This window comes from Micrasema longulum, unplaced genomic scaffold (genome assembly GCF_059751315.1).
Source record: "Micrasema longulum isolate JH-2025_06_02 unplaced genomic scaffold, ASM5975131v1 h1tg000274l, whole genome shotgun sequence".
Classification (NCBI taxonomy): Eukaryota; Metazoa; Arthropoda; class Insecta; order Trichoptera; family Brachycentridae; genus Micrasema; species Micrasema longulum.
The window spans coordinates 1,843,207-1,858,592 of record NW_028277478.1 but is presented as its reverse complement, the minus strand read 5'-3'; the positions used below and the strand labels follow the sequence as shown (position 1 = coordinate 1,858,592).

The 15,386-nt window shown below is 32.1% G+C and overlaps 1 protein-coding gene across 2 annotated transcripts; it reads right to left on the bottom strand.

The window, feature by feature from the left end:
- Positions 1 to 771: 771 nt before the first annotated feature.
- On the bottom strand, positions 772 to 14,897 carry LOC148282982 (hatching enzyme 1.2). 2 transcript variants are annotated; one of them, XR_015821981.1, is made up of 7 exons: positions 14,699 to 14,897; positions 13,285 to 13,432; positions 8,385 to 8,485; positions 4,852 to 5,076; positions 2,716 to 2,914; positions 1,192 to 2,162; positions 772 to 1,046 (listed from the first exon to the last, which is right to left on the bottom strand). XR_015821981.1 is itself a non-coding variant. In XM_088224264.1 (6 exons), the coding sequence occupies exons 2-6, from the start codon at positions 13,409 to 13,411 to the stop codon at positions 1,891 to 1,893; spliced, it is 924 nt and encodes a 307-aa protein (XP_088080390.1). In that variant the 5' UTR covers positions 13,412 to 13,432; positions 14,699 to 14,897; the 3' UTR covers positions 772 to 1,890. The 2 variants fall into 2 exon arrangements, 1 of the variants encoding a protein (XP_088080390.1); XM_088224264.1 differs by having other exon boundaries at positions 772 to 2,162.
- Positions 14,898 to 15,386: the final 489 nt, after the last annotated feature.

Here is a 15,386-nt window from a genome sequence, read left to right as displayed (position 1 = left end):
TAGACCACCTTATTAAAGTTATGGGAAAATCGGAAGCCGTCCTCGCTGCAGAATCATTGCAAAAAGGGAAAAAAGATAATCCTGCTAACTTCGGTACGGGTTGTGATAGAGCGTGCTTTTGTGAAATTAGGGGCCAAGTTCCATGTCCTGGAGTTTTGCCTTTACCCAAATTTATGCGAGGGAAATATAAAAATGCTTCTAAATAACCATTACGTTTATTTTACTATATGTGTATATGTTTTTGTTATGTGTTTCTTTAGTAATAAATAGATTGTAATTGAAATAAATGGATTTTATTTATTTCTTTCCATTTTTATAATATTTCTGTACCTCAGAGGCAGACGGATGCAAATCCTGAATTTGATGAAATGACAATTCAATTTTCGTATCACGTTTATGATCATGTCGATTAATTTTAAAGAAATGTAAGTCTTATAATGAGAGAACCAATGTATTAAGATACTGAAAATACAAATGAATGCTATAAATTATTAGAAATTAGATTCTTTAGGCTTTGGTTGAACATTTGACCTTTGGATTTGCATCCGTCTGCCTCTAAAGTACAGATTTACTGCATAATAATAAAAATAACATGACCGATGCTGCGATTTCCGAAAATATTTTATATGCTGCCTTATGACTTGAAAATTTGTCTTAACCCTTGCCACTCCTAGAGGAAATAGAAATGAAATTACCTTTTTATTTATTTTCTTAACATTTTCTGTAACTCCTTCAAAATATTAGGCGTACACATGTAAAATGTAAGTATAATTTTTTTTTTTTTTTTCCATTTTCTCTTCATTAAAAGTTTTGTTTAAATGATATTTCATATAGTGCGAGTCTAGTCATTAGCTGTCTTATAGTAAATACTGAGGTGGGCTGCAGGGGGCTCGGAGGGGCTCGCGTGAGCCCCTTGTTAAATTAAGAGAAATTAATATTCTCAGATCAAATCAGTACATAAAAGAAATTTCCATTTTACATACAGTGTAACATTCACCATTCTGCCTATGTTTGAATATCCACATTTCTACAACTCAGCTCTTTTACTTCACAAAAGTCAACATCTGTTGACTTTTGTGAAGTAAAAGAGCTGAAACCTTTATCATGTAGGTGAGATCAATCCGGCTATACAAATTTACCTACTAGGCAACGCCTGAAAACAATTTTCTACTTTTATAGTTCTTCTTTTACCAGGTAGTTAATTTAACAATCCAGCCAGTACGCAAGCATTTGGACATACTCAAAACATTGTTGAATTTCATTTTATGTCTAAGCGCTAGTAATATTTATCTGTAATATGTTATGATTTATTGAAAAAGAAACTTTTTTTTGTTGAAGTTTGATGTCTGAAAAGAATTGTTGTAATTCATGTTGACTTAATTTTTAAAAAAACATGTATTCTTTCTTCAATCCCTGCCTCGTGTCTGAGAATGATGACCACTCCTGACTCCAGGCATGGCTTATCTATGGACAGTCTCCCTCCATCTGGAACGGTCTAGTGCTGTTCTGTGGCAATTGTCAGTGATAATGTTGATAATTCAGTGACAAAGCCTTCATCTTGTTGGTTGACAACCACGCGATTTTGTCCCTTTGACACTTCCCAGGAGGATAGTTTTCTCCAAACCATATGTAAATATCTCCATAGAACTGCAGGATTCTTTTCTCGTACATAGATGTTAGTTAAAAATATATATTTAAAAAAAACGTTTGCACGTCTAGTACGGGAGTAATGACCTTAGTTGATGATAACATTGCTTTCTTCGGTCATCGCACTATTTCAGGTGAAATGTTTTAGCACGTGTATTTATGTATCTGTTTTTTTTTTGTGAACTGTTTTATAAACAAATATATGAGTATGTGTGATTAATCACAAATCTGTAGAAAAATACGTTAAATGCCAAAGTTTCTGCACAAAGAATAGTATTTCTTGGCGGATCTCTTATTTTCCAAGCAGCCATAGAGATCGTTGATTTTTAAGCAGTCTGTTTTACTCAAATATATTCTTTGCCCGATCTTTGCTCCTTTGTATTTAGGTGTTATAGTTGGTTTTCCTTTTGTTTTAGAAAAGAAGTGCGTTCCATAGTGCATTATTGAGTCAAAATCGTATTCAAATGTAACTGTGGTGTTCTCTTTGGCCTGTTTTAAAAAGTTTCCCTTAAATGCTAAAAATACAAAATTACTTTTATAATTTCTCCTTTCTGCTTTACAGGGAATTATGAAAATAAAAACACAAACAGATGTACGAGTTTATCTGGAATATTATGCTGAGTATTGTTTATATTATTTTCCGACATTTCAGGGTTGATTTAGGACACTGTAGTGTGATTCATAATGATTGATGATGTGATCCGAAAAGTCAGAAATTAGTGCAGACAATACACGGAATAAAAACCCCAAAAACCTTATAGTACATACCAACCGTGTTCAGGTCAAATGCCCACAATAGTGAAATAAGTGATTTCATTATTTCAAACGTGTTTTAAACCTATTGCATAGATATATTCTGCATAGGTATTGCAAATGTCTATTCTGGCAAAAAAATATAAGTCAAAAGACGTTTACAGTTCAAATCCTCTTGCTAGAATGTATAATAAAAGACCTATGCAAATTGGTTTAAAAACACATTTGAAAAAGTGAAGCGATTTTGACAGAATTCAAGGTTTAATACCTTTAACCTAAATAGGGTCGATACTTTAATATTTAGTTCTTACGTACCTGGTATAATGTCATCAATATGAATAGTAACAAACTTATCCCTATCGGGTCTTGACTGCTCGTGAAATATGCCAAGAGCATGCATAATTTCATGCATTGCTTTTCCTTCATTTCCTAAACAATTTGGTCCATTTTTATTTGGAGGCTGGAGAGATAGTAACTGAATACCCCCTTTTTTACCAACGTATGACCAGCAACCCTAAAACATAAGTTTGAGTAAGTTTTCGTAAGTTTGAGTAAGTTAAGAGAAGAAAGAGGAATTGTGGATGGGTATTAGGAGAGTGCCTTGAGAATCAGAACGAAGAGGTAAACCATGAACTGATAAGCGTTGAAATTTTTCACGCAAGTATATAGGAGCGTTAGGACTATGAAGTACATTGAACAGATGTAACCTTCATACAAAAGGGTAGATAGATTAAATAAAACCATGTTATATGAGACTCGGCAAGAATACGATAAAGGGAGTTAGGTTGCTAAACAGATTACTAAATATTTGATTAGTTAGTAATACTTTTTTTACATAGTTTTCTGATGACTAACGGGATAATACAGGGTTATTGGTAATTTGTTGCCAATATACAAATAATCCACCACTTCAAGCTACTTTGCCGATCAATTATGAGTCATATTTTCATTTTCATAATAAGATTTGTCATTTTGCTTTGATGATATTTCTCAAAAATTTTTTGGCTTAAAGATAGTTAATTATTGGAAATTAAATCACTATGCTTTTAATTTAATAGGATTATTGAGTTTCAAATTAAATTTAAACAAAAAAAAACTTATATCGTATACACAAATGTGTTGTAAGAAGGGTTTATATCAATTTTTCATTAGGTTAGAGTGAAACTGTGTTATTGGAGGGTCACCTGTTTTTGGATTCAAAGTAAATTCATCATTGATGTCAAACCCAAATGTACAAATATTGATATGTAGTTAGTTTTTTTTGTTAGAGAACGTAAAAACTATTTGTGTGTATTTATGAAATTAAACAATTGTGTCTTATAAATACTTTTTGGATACTACTCGGCGTTTCGGCTTTGTTTTGTTATATTTTTATCAATATTAAGATAATGATATGAAATAACTTTCAATTTATACAGGTAAATCTCCACCTACAAACCACAAAAAGTGGCTTGGTGAGATGTTCGTAATAATTTACTTATGTATATTTTCTTGTTTTGAATCATAACCACATGTTTCGAATCATAAACATAAACTTATGTATATATATTTCAATCATTAAATGAACCATCTATGTTAACAGTTAAAAAAATAGCAGTTAGTGTAAATATACATTTTTATAATATAGTTATTTAATCCGCCCGTTCCTGTAACGTAACAGACGTTGCAAATTGATCATAATTAATTAGTATCTCAGCAACTACTATGAATATTACCACGAATTTTTGAAAAACTTCAAGTAAACCTTAATACATAACAAAACAATTATATCACATATTTAGGTAGATTAGATAATTTTAAATTGAACATTTTGTCCATCTGGATCTTCGAAAATAACAGAATATGGAGTACCCAGAGACAAATATATAAAACATTCATTTTAGAAAAAGAGACACAAATATAATTTTAATAAGATGAAAAGAGCCAGTGATTATGAGCCGATCATTTCCGAACCTCAGATTACCTAAGATTAATTTAAGATAACATCAGGTTACCACACAGTGACTCGAGGGAGTTTTTTCACATAGTATTAAACAAAAGAAAATTTCATTTTACAATCAGGGCCCCGATTACAATGGGAAGTTAACAATTATCTTCGGCTTTATTGAAAGTAAAATTAAGATTTCTGAATGAAAAGCAGAATATGCATACTTTTTTTTCTTTTAAACATGTTCAATTATAGGTTACCGATGAAGATACTTTTAATGTTTATGCAAATATACTCATTTTCGTACACAAATATCGGTTTTTCTTTATAGACGGTCGAAGATAACTCTGTTAACTTTCCATTGTAATCAAGAGCCAGCACATTAAAGTCATCTTGTTATGTAATCCAAAAGTTAAGTAAGGATGAACAATACCTACTTAAACATAAATATAAATACTGTTTGCAATACAAGAGTAAAGTTATGGAACCATTTAAAATATAATTATGTAACGTAATATTTTTACCGCTGGATATTTAATTGGCCAAATGAGTAAGAAGTCCTTTGATTTTCGGTCCCAAGGTTTGAATTTGACACAAGTCATGAATCCTAGAATTCTAATTGCTTTGTATATTGTGATGTAATCAGACGGTTCATACAACTCGCTAATGTGGAAGGGAACTGTAGCATTTTCCCACAGTTTTTCAGGGAATATGTGCCAGTTTAGTCCTACTCTCCAGTTTTCAAATGTCTGAAAGGAAAATGTATTTTACAGAACAATAATTAGAGTATTACACACTTTATATGGGATTGTGCTTTTTAGTTTTGCACTGTGCCATTATTTTTACATAAGTACATATGTGGAGTTCATAGTCCATGGTCGATGGCACACACACGTGTTAAATTAGTTCACCTGAAGTAGACTAATGACCAATGATGCAATTTCATAATTTTCTAGAGAATCCAATACATATGTATATTGCAACTCTTACAGTATTGTACGTTAAACCGGGAGCATTGTTCTGCAGTACATTCACATTGTCCCTACCATGAAAAAATGAACTACAAAAGAAGATGGTCTATAAAGAGATCACAGGACACAGCCAAGTCAGTCAGTCCAACAAGTTCAGCCGATCAGTTAACGACAGTCAGTCTAGTTCACTCAGCTCCAGCATTTTTTATTTATTTATTATATATACGGCTTAAACCAATTACAAGTTGCTCTTAGAAGATTTAATAAATAGCAGATTTTGACTTCTGGTGACATGACTATGGGAACATGAAAAGAAATTGATATCAACAGAGATGGGATATCACTTATAGCATTAAGTATTTTGAAAATGCATATAAGGTCCATCTCAGTTCTACGTCTCTCTAATGAAGACAGATTAAGAGATTGCTCTATTTCAAAATAAGAATAATTACCCCTTTGTAATCCGAGCAACCTTGCCACTTTTTTAGAAAACGATGTTGGACAGACTCAATGTAGTCTATATGAGTCCTGTAGAATGAAGACCAAATAGGAGAAGCGTATTCTAGATGGGGTCGACCCCAGTTCAAACTAGTGAGCAATAAAGAGTTTTGATGGTATTAATATTTTTGAAGTCCGTCTTCATTCCATTGATAAAACCGAGAAGTTTGAGAGATTTGTTTACAATATTATCAATGTGTTTACGATAGGAGAGTTTAATATCTAAAGTAATGCCAAGCATGTAGTTTAAGCGCAGTTACTTCAACTCCTTATCGCCGTAACACTCGCCCGCAATAATTCACTATTTATTGGCCATGTAATAAATAAACATCAAACAGCAACCTCGTGTCTTCTCTGTCAATCTCTTACTGGGGTAGGAACTCCAACCCTCAGCAGCCCTAATCCTACACACATATAAAGATTAAAAAATATAATGCTTAACAGTTCATAGTTTACACCTTCGTTCTTAATTTCAAAGCACCTCCTTAATTCTCAATATTCTCATCCACAATTCCTCTTTCATCCCAAACTTATATAGTATCTATGCGACTAGACTGTTTTTTCCATTTCAAGACAAGTAATGAAATTAATTTATTTATATACTGCTATTTCTTAAAGTAATTAAATTAATATTGCTATTTCTTTTTTAATATCTGTTTGAACAATAATTTTACAACCTTCATCAATATTTCATGTCCGCCCTGCCAAAAATCGATCTTAGAGCCTCAAGAATGGTAGGCAAATGCGTCAACCACTTCACAAGGAGGTGGAGTTATCTTATCAATTTTAATTTCCTCATCAGGATTTTTATCTGAAAGCAGCCATCGAGTTTAGAACACCCGTCCATGGTTCTGATTCTATTTTACACACAAATTTTTATTCTTAATCCACCAGGACACAGGGAAAACTGAACTACTAAGATTTTTTTAAAAAATCATTTGTCATTTGAGTTTTTCAAAAAAAAGTTTGAATTTTTCCATATCCAGGTGGATGAAGAACTCATTTATTTATGAAATATTGAACCCCGGACAAGCGTTTAAAATTTGATGGCTAATTTCAGGAAAAAGCCTTGAGAGGAAATTGAGCGCTTTGTGGTAAACTAATTAGTGCATTTGCCAACTGTGCCTGATTTCAGTAAAGGATATTAATTATGTTTTTAAAGGTGGTTTTGACCACAACATTTTACAGTCCTTATAATGGCGCTTTAAATGTGAAACAACTCATTTTACCTTAAAATATAAATATAAAAATAATGAAGAAGATACACTAAAACCGATGTACTTATGTTGTGACCTATGCACCATTGTTTGCAGGTAAAGGGCATAACAATAACGAATTATGCTAAATAAAGCCTATTAGTGTAAATGTCTCAATGCGATCTCTCAGGCGAATGTATTTTAAAACTCTGTATGATAGGTGCACAAATACAGAGATCCGTGCATTATTAAAGGCTTAAATAAGCATTATTGACAAAATAAAGATAGAAGTTTTGCGCTGGTTTGGACATGTAGAGTAAATGGACGGAGAAAGAACGGCTAAAAAGATTTGCAATGCAAGGAAGACTGACAAAGTCATGCCATGACCAAATCTAACAAATAATGAAATATGGAAAAGTCGAAAGTCAGAATAATAATATTAAGCAAGATCTGTATGCAAAGACAGAGTGATATGGCATTCTATCCTCTCTGCCTACTCCTATTGGGAAACGGCATGATTGTTTGTTTTTGTTTGTTGAAGTTGGACTGTTGACAAGCAAAACAAACTACTTCATTTATTTTTATCATATCATATTATAAAAAATTACATATTTAAATAAAGTTGCTTTGACTGTCTAGTCAAAGGGTGAATTATTTGCCCCATTATTAGACAGTCAAATTATAAAATCAGTAGTTAGTACACAGAACAAATTAGTTAATAACAACATTTTTAGAAAAGGTACTTAACTTAGTAAAAATGTAAAAATACATTGTAAAAAACATAGTGAAAATCGTAGTAAAAGATAATAAAAACAAACTGAAAAAAACATATTAAATAATTTGATTGATTTTAAAAAAAAACATAGATAACATACGGAGTAAATATAAAACTTAGTAAAAGAGTAAAAAAAAACACAAAAAACATAGTAAGAAAGCAGAATAAAAAGTAAAAAATATCATCAACCCCTGAGACTCCCATCAACCAATTTCACAGAGGAAAGTAGTCATCATCATCATTCCCTTTCCGCACATAATGGTGCATAGGGCATTGCATTGGTACACCAATCATACCGTATCTTGATCATGTTCATTACATGAAGGTAAAATGATCAGTCTTACGCTTCAGAGACCAGTCCAGGAATTATGCAATATTCTAGTGTGAAAATGACCAAGTAAAGTAATGAAAGTAGTCAGTAAAACACTTTTTAATACATATACAGTTTAAATATGTTTGCATAAGGGTAGACAAATTGTCTTAAGGCAATTTCTTCCTTCCTACCCAAAATAATAAATTTGAGAAAATCAGTGGTATATAAACATATTTTAAGTAGACTAAAGTTTGATAAAAGTACATATTTTATTTTACTAAATTAGTATCACTTACTTACTCACCTCATCATCTATCGCAATATCTCCTTGAAATAATCCTGGCCTTACTTCAGGATCTTGACTTGAATCTTGCAAGTATTCTAATGTTTGTGCATTTATCCTCGCTATAATTCAATAAAGATATGATTGCGACTGAGATGGAACATTTAAAGGAAGGGAGTGTGGAATTATAAGCATTTATTTCATTTTGGTAATAAAATATTAAATAACAAATAAAACATGTTAATGAAAATCCTTATCTCGAATCATGAGGTTGCAAAACGGCGTAGAACAGGATATTGATGTATTTAGTAATGGTCCACACAAATATAAAAATTCTTTGATTAAAAAGTTAAAATCATATATTGAATACATACGTTTTTTGCATTCATTTTAAATCGTATAACTCTTTTATTGTTGCTTCATCATTTTAATTTTATTGTCAGGTATTGTTATTACTTTCATTCTTCTTTGCAACTTCAATTTTGGGGATTGGTTTGCAGCAAAGTCCCGCATCTCGTCCTCTATTGGTCTCTATTCTCTGCAGACCTTTTTAACTTGGAAGGTATATGAGGCGCAGTTTAAATCCTTGCACACTTGCTCCAAATACTCCCGTCGGGTGCACTCTGTGATTTGTCCCCTCAGCCATTCCCCCTATTATGTCATGCAGGAGACCCTCGTGGCGTATAATGTGACTGATTCGTCAGGTCCGCCTCTCTGAGATAGTTTTGATTAGGTGCCTCCCTTCTAGGATTCTGCTGAGAACCTCGTTATAATAAGTGATGTAGTCTCTCAAGGACATTTCTAATATTTTTCTGTAGCACCACATCTCAAAGGCCTATAGTCTTTTTTTCGGTAAGGCACCATGTCTCACAACCGTACATCAACTTATACATTTTATATTACTTTTATTATTAAGATGGAAATGAATAAAAATACATATATATATATATTTTATAAGACTGTTTTTTGTAAATTAAGAATAATTATATTTATAATAATAACCGGCAAGCTTGCATGAGAAGATATATTAATGTAAAGGAAAAGAGATCTGTATGCAAAGACAGGGTAATATTGCATTATATTCTCTCAGGGAAACGGCATGACAGTTATAATTTGTTTGTTTTTGACTCAATTGTATTAAATTGCACAAATTCATAAAATTAATTTTTCATTTGTTAATAGGCTATCGAACTATGCCAAAAACTCATGATTTATTTTATGTATTGTAGTATCACAATTCTGAAATTACTCCACTCGTGACGTCACTAGTAAAGTTGTCGTTAATAAGTTGTCCTGACATTTAAAAAGTGAACCTGGTAGGTATATATCGCACCGTGAGTGTAAAACCGAAGTATGTGCAAATACCATAGTTTGGAGATATGGGAGTTTAAAGATTTCACATTGCTTGGAAAAATTGGGTTTTTAAAATGAAACAATGATTTTCAGTTTATAGGTATATTATACCATATTTTATTAATTTAACACATAAAAATATAATTTTATTAATCTTTACCTTTAAATTTTGCAGTTGCTATTGTTGTACATTTTCAGGTCATAAAAAACATGTTGACATTTTACAGTTACTTCACTTTTACCATTTTTAATTACTAAATCTGATTAAAGTCCAAGGCCCTAAAGACATTAATGTATTATGAAATAAAATAAAACAAAAGGGATACATTTTAACCCTATTTAAATACTGTTAATCTGATTGTCTCCGATAAGAACTCAATTATCCATATCCCATTTTTCTACAAATGATCCTACTCAGTGTTTTGGGATGCAAGATTTTTATAACATTCATGGTAAATTTCTGGTATCACTCTTGACGTAAATAGTAATATCAAGTCTTTTTTTTTGCTCCAGATATTTTTGGTAGTTCTATGAGCGCTTTACGTAACTGCAGTTCTACTGGACGCCCACGCTGGCGCTGACGTAGATTAATAATACAGAACTCTTCCTGGACATAGCTAGTTTTATAAAAAAATGTGGTATGTACTACATTTTCTGAATTCCATTATGCAGATATCCATCCAGCGAACCTGTAGACCATGTTCGTTTTTTTGGTAATTTGTGTCCATTTCATAAGCCGAACCATGAAAGTCAAAAACCTCTCCAGTGCTCAATTCCATAACCTTGTAAGATTTTTTTTGTTGGCCATTTGTATCACAGGAATCCACTGTGTTAGCACATAAATTGGGCCAGACTTGAGGGATCTCTTTTTTTTGTTTCTCTACGCACGAATGCATGGAGTCTTCCTCACTTTGGGTATGCTCAACTACCAAAAATGTTTGTGTTATCTTAGGGATATTTCATTTTTTTACAGCATGTGGGTACATCGCGGCTATGAATTAATTTTTATTTTGCCCAGGACAATTATCAGAGTAAATGACTTCATTTCCATTGGACTGGTCTTTCAAAAAATTAAATATACAGTACCAATTTCATTGGCACCTCTATTGGCAATCCTTTCGTGCCAAACGAATCAGTAACCACTTTTGTTAACTATATCGTAAACAGTGAAATTGAATGTTGAAAGTTTTCTTTTTTGCTATACAGAACTGATATTTGTGCATTCGGTGTTGATAAAACGGCTTTTAAATCATAACAACAAACTATTTTATTTGTTGCAGGTGCTTCTTCAACATCTTTTGCTTTTTGTTCATTCAATATTCGTTAATTGTTTTGGTGAATGTCATATTCTGTTTGGTAAACACTTTTCTCATCATTGTTCATATTCTTATACTTTTCACAAAATACGCATTGGTCTTTTTTGGGCTGAAAAAATCTAATATTGTATTCTGTATTGAATATTTAAAAATATGTGGAATATTCTAATGTAGGCAATTATGCCTCCTGCATCTTTTTCGTATACAGCCGATACATTTCTCGCACTGTTAAGGAACCATCAATATATTCCTTGGTAGTCTGGGCTCTCAAGTTATGAGATTCAATTCGTGGGAATGAATCTATGTGATTACGAATATTTAATTTGTCATCGTTCAAGATACTTCTGGGCCTGTTATAGTGATAGTGATTTAAAACGTCGGATTTGCACCCAAGCGTTTCGAGATGAAAGTAGAAAGAATTATAAATAAATAAATAATATTTTGGGGTTATTAGTAACTCAAAAATGCATGTATATTTTGAAAAAAGGGTTTTTTTTTTTATATTTCTTAAATATTTATTATTTATTTTATTTTTGCACCACAACAGGCCTGGAGGCCCAATTACAGTGGTGAATTACATCACAGAACACCCAGTGTTGACAAAGGTTACCTCAAATAAAGCGGGAACTGTTGGAGAAAGATGTTTTGAGATTTGTTCTTCTCTTACAGGCTACGTTCGTAGGCCTGCAAAAATGTATGTGGAACAGTGAACAAATGAAATTAAAAGTTCCATTTTTTTTGGGTTTGCTCGGTATAATACACATAACATACGTATTTCAACAATATTTGTACCTTTTTCGAGGATTCCGCAACCTTCAGCGCTAACTCAACCATGTATCTGCTTCTTGAACTCACGTTTTATCAACAAACGTCCTTAAAACTTCCCTTTTTTTTTAAAAATGACGGAAAACACGATGCTTAAATAGTTTTGAATACTTTGACAGCTACAGATAATTCACAATATAGCGAAATCATTACTAAAGATTCATGGAAACTCGATTTCTTCTTTCTTTATCAGAGGCATCCAATAAGAGTATTGTTATGTCCTGGATCCCTAGCCATTGTGGTATTCCCGGGAACGAAAAAGTGGACGCGTTAGCAAAGGAGGCGGTCCACTCTGGGGATCCTGCCTATAGTAATTTACTACCACTAGGTGATCTCCTTGTTATGACGAAGGAGAAGCAACTTCGCACATGGCAAGAATATTGGGTAGCCTCCTCCCAAGCCAAGGGTAAACATCTTTTCAAACTGAAACCAAATGTATCAGAAAAGCCTTGGTTTTCCAAAGTGATTCTGAACAAGTTTGAAACATCCTCCATATGCAGAATGCGCATTGGGCACTGCTGCAATGGTTCTCGCCTGTTCAGAATCCATGTCCGGGACTCTGCCATTTGCGAATGTCAGCTAGATGAGGAAGATTTAAACCATATTTTTCTTGGATGCCCCATAAATGATTGTTATCCTGATTTCCTATCCGACCTCTCTGATATTAATATCCCATTCCCTATTCATATTCTAACTCTCGTGTCCCCACCCAATAAACGTGTATTTAAAATCTTATGTAAATATCTAGTTGTAAATAGTGTAAAGTTGTAAATATGTTTTATTATTATATGTATATATCATGTTTAATACTAACATACTAACTTGTACATATTATATAACTAAAACATGTGTATATATGTAAAAAACAAAAATACTCGACACTGGCCAGAACACCCGAATAGAGAAGTGAAAAGGCCAGGAAACAAACGAAGAAGAAGAACGAATTACCAAAGATTGATGTAAGTTTCACAATAAGCCAGAAAAGAAACGAAAAATGTAAAAGTGAGTTAAATGCAAATACTCTGGTTTTACATTAACTAGAAAAATAAACATATATATTGTGAAATCAGATTATCTGTTTTTTTTTCCACTTACTTCTCTTTTACACTCTCAAGCTTGTGACAAATGCAGTTGTTTCACATTAAAATCTCGAAAATGAGAAATTTGCACTTACTTCGGTTTTACACTCACGGTGCGATATGAAAACAAGCAAAACATGGCTTCAGGGAAACCGGATATATATTTCAAATAACATTATTCATAAGCTATTTTAAATAGCTGCTTGTGAAGTTTTTGAGTAGATCGTTTTTATTACTTTCTTCATAACGTTTTTGAGAAACAAAAATAAATAAATAAAATAAAACATGTAAATATTGTAAAATATAACAAATCATATTTTTCATTTAGTAATTAGTTCGACTACTTACAAACAGATGGCACTGGAAGATTCACAATGGTTGGAACTTTTGGAAAAATAATTCTTGCGCCTGCGTATAGATGGCATTCTAAGAATATTATTCTCGCTAAAATAAACCGCCATCTTGAACAATCCATTCCAATGCAATTTTACGCACCCTAAAAATACAAGAAATATTGTAACCATGGCAAAATTGAATCCGAATATGAATGCATAGGAAAACAATCGATAGATTTCTTAAATGAGGGAGATATGTGACTTTACAGTGCGTTAAAATGATTAATAACCCTAAACTTAACGTGCGAATTTCGTTTTATTGGTAGGCACACTTGAATGATTTAAATAAAAACTTATTGTTACGCACACATAAAACAAAGGTTATTAAAGATTTGAATGGACTGAACATAGATATGTGGTTTAGCAATAGGTACAGACTATAAACATTCGGCACTAGCCTGGAAAATAAACATATTTTAAATTAAGATTATATTATGTTGATTTCGCCGGGAATTGAGTTTAATACCTTTTTTATAATGTCCAAATGCGTTAACCGTAACAGACATTTATTGATTAAAATCATACATCGTAGTACTTTTAAACAGTGAATAATTCAGAAATTATTAATGATAAACAAGTTTAGTGCTTCAATAAATAAAAAACGTAAAATGTAAAAATAAAATATTTAAAAAAAAAAAAATGTTTTCATGAATATTCGAAAAAAATCACATTAGATGCTTTAATTTTTACAGCGCTTAAAAAACTTTTTACATCCAGTAGCACTGAACTTCCTCATTGAATTTAATTCCCTTAACTTCTCATAGTAATACGGGCCCAGGGTACGTATTTTAATGGGAAGATAACATTTATTTTAAATTTTATCTACAAAGTAAAATTAAGTTTTCCGTATGAAAAATATAATTCGTTTACTTTTTTTCTTAACATGTTCAATTACTAGTTACTGACAAAGATTCTTTAAATTTTCATACAAATATACACATTTTTGTACATAAATATCGATGTTAATTTATACCGTCTTGATGAAGATAATGTTTTTGATCGCGGCCCAAGGCCCGTATTCCAATGGAAAGTTATTGAAAATGTATCTTTAATTTTTTATACAAAGTAAAATTTCTGTTTGAAAAATGCAATACGTTTACAATTTTTTTTCCTAAATATATTCAATTACAAGTTGACGACAAAGATATTTTAAATTTTTATACAAATATACACATTTTCGGACATAAATATCGATGTTAATTTGAACGTCTGATTTGTATCGATGAAGATAGCGTTTATAATCGCATGCTATTTTTATGTAAAAAGGGCGTAACTTGAGACATAAATTAAACGTTTTCGAATTCTATTTGACTTCCTACTTTCAATTTCAAATTATTCACATGCTCTAATTTCGAGTAAGTACTTACACGCGGCCAGTGGGAAAAGTATCCGGTGTTGCAAGAGTAAAAAAATGGTCACATCCGTCTGTCAAACGTCAAAATGATGGATACACTTTTTCTATGGTTATCTTTAATCTTTAGTGACGAATCTGATCGTATATAAATATGTTTTATATTTTGATCGATGCTTTGACTCCGCCGAAGAGCGAACGACTGGTAAGAATCTAGTAAAATGGGGACAGGTGAGATGTAAAATGGAGCTATTCGTAACTGTGCATTGACCGCGAATGTACTAGATGTGTAGGCAGCGATTTGATTGACCATTTAGGAATACTAATGCCGACATTCAATCCTTGCCAACACCAATTTCAATGCTGTAGTCTGATAAAAAAAATAAGGAAATCGTACAATCAGCCATTTTAAAAAGCCGTTTATTAAAAACCGTGCGGTTGAAAAAAAAAAAACTAGACACAAATATAATTAGTAACAGGCAAACATAAGTCCAGAGCCTACTTCTTCCACTCCTTGATTATGCAAATGTATGTTATCCAGATGCTAATTCTGAATTGCTCGATAAGTTGGAACGATTGCAGAATGTTTGTATACGTTATATCTTTAATCTTCGCAAATTCGACCACATAACCGAATATCGCACGCAACTACACTGGATGGGTATCAGGCATAGAAGTAACATTTACATTCTATCACTTCTTCT

Bases quoted from the DNA above. Each gene is read 5' to 3' on its own strand.
- LOC148282982 (XM_088224264.1), bottom strand. From the start codon at position 13,411: ATGGATTGTTCAAGATGGCGGTTTATTTTAGCGAGAATAATATTCTTA. The intron at 8,486-13,284 runs GTAAGTAGTCGA...ATTGAATTATAG, and splicing joins TCTTCCAGTGCCATCTGTTT to CGAGGATAAATGCACAAACA. The intron at 2,915-4,851 runs GTAAAAATATTA...CTTATGTTTTAG, and splicing joins GGCCAATTAAATATCCAGCG to GGTTGCTGGTCATACGTTGG.